We start from the raw sequence: 6,305 nt of genomic DNA, 5'->3' as shown, positions 1-6,305 counted from the left end.
TAAAGGTAAAACCATTTGGCAGTGATGCCATGGAAGAGTTAATTGTAATATAGTAAGAGTTGTGGTGAGACTAGGTAAGATTCGTATTGTCATTAATACCATTGCATTCGATAGAGTTAATTCCAGAAATTATTCTCCAAGATTAAGTAAGTCAGCTGCGTTCTTGACGAGTAAAGGCATAAAATTAGCAGATAATGATTTAAATTCAGATGAAGTAAATGGTATAGAATTAGTCATTGGAGCTGATTACTATGGAAAATTCATTCAGAACAAGTCAAATTTGCTCTGGAATACAGATATTGGATAGTTCTGGTGGTGCACTAATTTTTGGACCTCTTCCTAGTTGGTCTTATGACAATGTAGAATCTAATGAGATTACTACATCAAATGTATGTTGTTCAAGAATAGAAGTAGAGGAAATCCCTATTAGTTCTTGTTGTGAAGTCAGAAAATTATGGGATTTAGAAAATGTTGGAATTCGTCAATCTGAAATTAGTCCTGATGAATGAGAATCAGTTAAGTGTTGTAAGGATAAAGTAAAAAGGGTTGACAATAAATATGAAGTGTCCTTACCAATTAAAGATGAAAGTAGACCGCCTGTTAACTATAGAATAACCATTGGTCAATTAAATTCCTTGTTACATAGATTCGAATCTGACCCTTCCTTGTATGCTCATTATGATAAGATTATCAAAGATTACGTTCAGTCTGGGTTTATAGAATTAATTCCTTCAGGCTCCCCTATTATAGGGCATTATTTACCCCACCATGCTGTACTGAAGGATTCAGAAACAACTCCCATTCGAATAGTTTTTAATGCTTCTTCAAAGGCTAAAGGAGAACTTTCCTTAAATGATTGTTTATTAACTGGTCCCACATTAACTACTAAACTTTTCGATGCCCTGTTGAGTTTCCGTACAAACCCAGTAGCTGTGATTTCAGATATCAATAAAGCCTTTTTAAGGATAGGCATCTCACCTGACTGCCGTGATTATTGCAGATTTCTATGGATAACTGATCCCTCCGATTTGAAGTCTACTGTAACTTACCGGTTTTGTGTAGTTCGTTTTGGAGCTACATGCTCCCCCTTTCTCTTGCAGCAAAACCTCTTGCATCATTTATCTTTACATGATAATCCCCTTGCATCATCTCTGATGAAGAATTTTTATGTAGATAATTTAAGTAAAACTTACAAGGATGTGTCAGTCTTGATGGATGAGTATCCAGTAATAAATACGATTCTTGAAGACGCTAATATGCCTCTACAAGAATGGGTCAGTAATGATTCAGAGTTTAACAGAACCATACCATAGATGTTGTCAAAGAAAGAGTAAACGTTTTGGGTTTAGAGTGGTATCTAGCACAAGATGAGATGTCACTGAAGGAAGTAAATTTTGAGTATAAAGGACCTTTAACCAAACAAAAGGTTTTATCAGTAGTAGCTCGGATGTTTGATCCTCTAGGATTATTGTCACCAATACAGGTGAGAGGTAAATATTTTCTTAAATGTTTGTTGAGTAACTACGGGTGGGGTGACCCTTTGCCAGAATCATTATGTTCAAGGTTTGATGAAATTTGCCAGAATCATTATGTCCAAGTGTTTTAGAAATGTAGAAAGTTTAAAGTTTCCTAGGTTTGTTGTACATCCTGAATGTTCCCACTTAATGTATTTTGTGATGCCTCTAACAAAGCATATGGAGTTGCTGCCTATGTGATTGATTTCAAGAGAAGTGTAAGCAATTTACTGGTCAGTAAGTGTAAAGTGGCACCAAACCCCAAACAGACTATTCCGCGTTTGGAATTGACAGCCTTGTCCTTGGGTGCGAAACTTGCTGGAAGATTAATGTAGAATGATGATTTAAGAGTGAGTTCTTGCACTCTCTGGAGTGACTCAATGGTTTCTATTTGTTGGGTGAAGAACAATAATAGTAAAATTCCCTATGTACGAAACAGAATCACTGAAATTAATGAATTCAAGTTTCCTCTACGGTATACCCCCTCTAAGGATAATCCAGCTGATATTCTATCCAGAGGTAGTAATAGTAAAGATTTAGCGCAAAATTCCTTATGGTGGAATGGCCCTAAATGGCTTTTAACTGGTGATTATCCCCAATCTTTAGCTAATGAAATTCTTTCAGGACCTAAGTTTGTTCACCCTCCAACCCCATTAATTGACATCCCACGTTATAGTAATTTAGGCAAGCTTAAACGTATCATGAGGTCAATATTGCTTTTTCTTAATAAGTGCAGTAAAGGTTCTAAATTTGTTGTTAACGAAATGAAAGCACTTGTCCTCCTTGAACAGAAGCAACATCTTTCTACTACCAGAAAGTACCTCTGTGATAAGAATTCACTTGGAGTGTCCATGGATGTTAAGAACTTGTGTAATCAGTTAAACTTATTTGTTGATGAGGAAAATCTAGTTAGGTCTCAGGGTCGCATGAAAAACGCTTCCATGTCTTATGATACTCAGTGCCTAATGTTATTGCCTTCCAGAAGTTATTTAACAGTGTTGATAGTTGAACATTTGCATAGACATCATCACCATTGTGGTGTCAATTCTGTACTGGTATTGTTGAGAGAAACCTTTTGGGTACCTAAGCACGACAAGTTATCAAATCAATTCTGTTCAAGTGTGTTTTGTGTCAGAAGTTAACCAAGAAACGGTTGTGTTTGCCCCCTCCCCCACCATTACCCACAGAAAGAGTGAGATATGATAGACCTTTCCAATCAGTAGGAGTTGATTACTCTGGTGCTATTAATGTTTTTGATCATGAGACTGGCTTGGAGGAGAAGGTCTTTGTATGTCTATTTACCTGTACTACGAGCAGGGTGGTTCATTTTGAATTGACTCATTCCATGACTGCTTCAAATTTCCTACTGGCTATTCGACGCTTTGTAGCGTATCATTCTCTGCCGAGTCTGATTATATCTGACAATGGTAGGAATTTTGTTGGATTTAATAATTTCCTGAAGGAAATTATGGAGGAACCAGAGGTAAAGTCATACCTTGAAGGAAATGGTGTTAATTGGAAGTTCATTACACCGCGAGCCCCCTGGTCTGGAGGCTTTTATGAACGCCTTGTTGGTGTTCTAAAGGGATGTTTGTCCAAGGCCTTGTATCACAAACGTGTATCCTTTGAAGAGTTGAGAACTCTTACTTGTTGAGTTTCAAGCTGTGATAATGTCAGAGTATAAATATCTCTCTTAATGTGTTGATATTCTTATGACTCATGTATTTACTATACTGCATATGTATACAGTATTGATTTGTTAATTGTCCTGACTTAAACATTCGGAGGCTACCATACATTTTAGGACAATTAACTCAGACTAGCCTATACATAACAATTCAAACCATAGGCTAATATAAAGGTACCTCATAGGCCTAGGCTACTATACTTCTTGGCCTATCCTTAGTTGGAACTGGTACTTGACGTCGGAGACGCTTGAATCTTCATTGTTGTAATAAGGGATGAGGGAAAGGCTGGCTCCCGGGTTTTTTTAAATATTTCTTCTTAACAGTAGGTGGATACATTGTAAAAGCAGCTTATTCCTAGCTGTACTAATTCAATACCAGTTAGAACCAACACCGAATCTTATACTGGTTCTTATATTGGACCCCTATAAAGGTTCTTACACTCGACCCCTATACAGGTTCTTACACTGGGCCCCTATACTGGTTCCCTGTAATACAAACAGTTCATTTAGGATGGCAATCTCGTGCCAAAGAGCATGCTGTCGTTAGGCCTTTAGGCTATGCTACTCATGCCTAACTTTACTGTTACACATCGCAGTTAGCCTGACTTTATATGCATAACATTGGTGGAATTTACTATAGAACTGACATTTTTATAAACATATGGAAGACTAATTCACATCTTAGCCTACATTTAATTGATGGTACAATTGCAACAAGCTGCAAGCTCAACATGGTGCAACGTACGTAACAGTACCATTACAATTCTTGGCAATCGGCAGTTATATCAAAGTAAAAGTATAAAGAAGCACTACCAAATGTTATGGCAACATATACATTATAAACTACGACAAGTGCATACCTTTTACAAGGGAGAAATAAGTCATTTCAAATGAATATAAGGGGAGATACATTCGTTTCCCCTCAGTGTTGCCGTACTCGTCTCGAACAGAGCAATTTCATCTTGTGCAACTGCGCACTTGGTTACAGTTACGTAGTTACGTACATACACTCGATCATAGACAATCTCAACTTCGAGTGGCTAACTTAACATCTTGATAAGATGAAAACCAATTCGGTTTTCCAGTCCACCAATTTCCATGAGCACTGTCATAAATGCTAAATGAATGATTTCCATCATCATTTATCAAGGACAACCAATCCCTTAATTATAATATTTGGGTAGATAATAAATCTGACAACAACAATACAGGTCCTGCACACAGTAAATACTTTCTATCTCTCAACCAGAGACATAACTGCTTATCTCTCAACTAGATATAAGCTGGACTTTTAATCATTAAGGTCTGCTAACAGGCGTACAGAGCAAGTTGTGGGACGCCACCCTTAAGGCGCATTTCTACCTAACCATCCTATTAACTTTACCAAGTTAAACACTTATGTAAGAGTGATCTTAAATTCGGTTAAGATCTAGTCACTCCTCATTAGGGGTATAATCACTTATGGTTATTTTTCTCACAAACAATCGTTTACACCAACATTCAGGCTCATTCACTCAATAACCATGAGCAGGAAAACTTTCCTTTGAAGATAATATACCTCTTAAAGCATCCTAATGACTAACTTACACATCAGTCACATAACTTGAGCAACTCGACCAGAGTTTGTAAAGCTTTTGGATGGGTAGCTCTTCCTACAAAACTCAACTAAGTTCAAACAAAACTCAATGAGTATAAGTTCACTGTGCACAAAACAGGTAGCGTCATCACCAGATCCATAATCTATGAACACATCATATACATACAAGAATATATACTTGGAAATAGACATAATGGTTATATAGGTGTGAACTCTTCCAAAGCATGCAAATACAAAAAACATTCTTTACAGAAAATACAAAAATATAGTACAAAAATTACAATGATCTCACAGTTCTTCTATTAACCTAGAGGGAGGAACAATATTATTAGCACCTCTGGTTTGTACTCTTTCATTCACTACATCAGGAGTGATATCATCCATTTCCTGCATGTTTACTAACCACTGTTCTTGTCCTATAAAGGGTTTCACTTTGTCAGCAGCACGTTCAATGATGGTTTGGTCAAACATGTTTCTTAATTCATATTTAGCACCATCCCTTAACACTTTGGTTACTACATATGGACCGCATCATCTGGGGTTTAGTTTCTTACTAGTGCTAGGAATCACATTTTCATTTTTAACCCAAACAAGAGAGTTTTCATCCACTTTCTCATTTTTTCTCTTTTGGTCAGCTATTGCACGATACTTACTGGCCATCTCTCTCTGAGTTTTCTGGATTATTTCATGAGCCTTTGCAATGGCAGTATCTTCTACATCATCCGTAATTGTGGGCAACACACTAGTCACTTGTCTAGGAGCTCTACAAGAGAAAAATACATAGTGAGGTTGTTCACCAAGAGTACAGCAGAATTTAGCACACGCTGTGTTTCACCTAAGTATTTAGGCCACTGATAAGGATGTCCTTTACACATTACATTTAGTACTGTTTTCATGGTTCTATGCATTCTCTCACTTACACTGTTTCCTTGTGGATGATATGGGGTAATATAACCAGCATTCATCTTATGTTCCTGGCATAATTGTCTAAACTGGTTTGAGGTGAATTCAGCACCATTATCAAGAATGACTGTCAAAGGTACACCAAAGTCATTCAAATAGACTAAGAAGTTTTTGCTTACTTCCTCTGTAGACTTACTTCGCAAAGGATAGAACTTAACATATCGGCTGTAATGATCAATAACAGTCAAAACATATCTATAACCATTTGCACCAGATAGCATATCAGTTAAATCAAGACTGATTCGCTCTAAAGGCTTAGTTACAGGAGGCAATTCTTGGAACTGTTGTTGTAAAGAACTACTGGCTTTTTGTTTTTGACACATAACACATTCACTTACATATTTAGTAACATCTGTACGCAATGAAGGCCAATAGAACAAGTTTTCAATAGCATCAATTGTTTTGCGTATACCTAGGTGACCTGACATTGATTCATGACCTAACTTCAAAGCTGCCTTTGTTAAGTCCTTAGGAACTATTAATTTCAATTGAATTGAGTTATCAACTTATCTGCACTGAGATACAACAATCCTTCATACATCAT

The 6,305-nt window shown here is 36.9% G+C and overlaps 1 protein-coding gene across 1 annotated transcript; it reads left to right on the top strand.

Moving 5' to 3' along the window:
- Window positions 1-1,894: 1,894 nt before the first annotated feature.
- On the top strand, window positions 1,895-2,656 carry LOC135204626 (uncharacterized). Its single transcript, XM_064234774.1, has one exon. The coding sequence runs from the start codon at window positions 1,895-1,897 to the stop codon at window positions 2,654-2,656; it is 762 nt and encodes a 253-aa protein (XP_064090844.1).
- The last annotated feature ends 3,649 nt before the right edge of the window (window positions 2,657-6,305 follow it).

Source organism: Macrobrachium nipponense, chromosome 47 (genome assembly GCF_015104395.2).
Source record: "Macrobrachium nipponense isolate FS-2020 chromosome 47, ASM1510439v2, whole genome shotgun sequence".
In the NCBI taxonomy this organism is placed as follows: domain Eukaryota; kingdom Metazoa; phylum Arthropoda; class Malacostraca; order Decapoda; family Palaemonidae; genus Macrobrachium; species Macrobrachium nipponense.
The sequence above is the reverse complement of the archived record's forward strand: the minus strand, read 5'-3'. Positions and strand labels throughout refer to the sequence as shown.

Coding starts and splice junctions, on each gene's coding strand:
- LOC135204626 (XM_064234774.1), top strand. CDS start 1,895: ATGGTTTCTATTTGTTGGGTGAAGAACAATAATAGTAAAATTCCCTAT.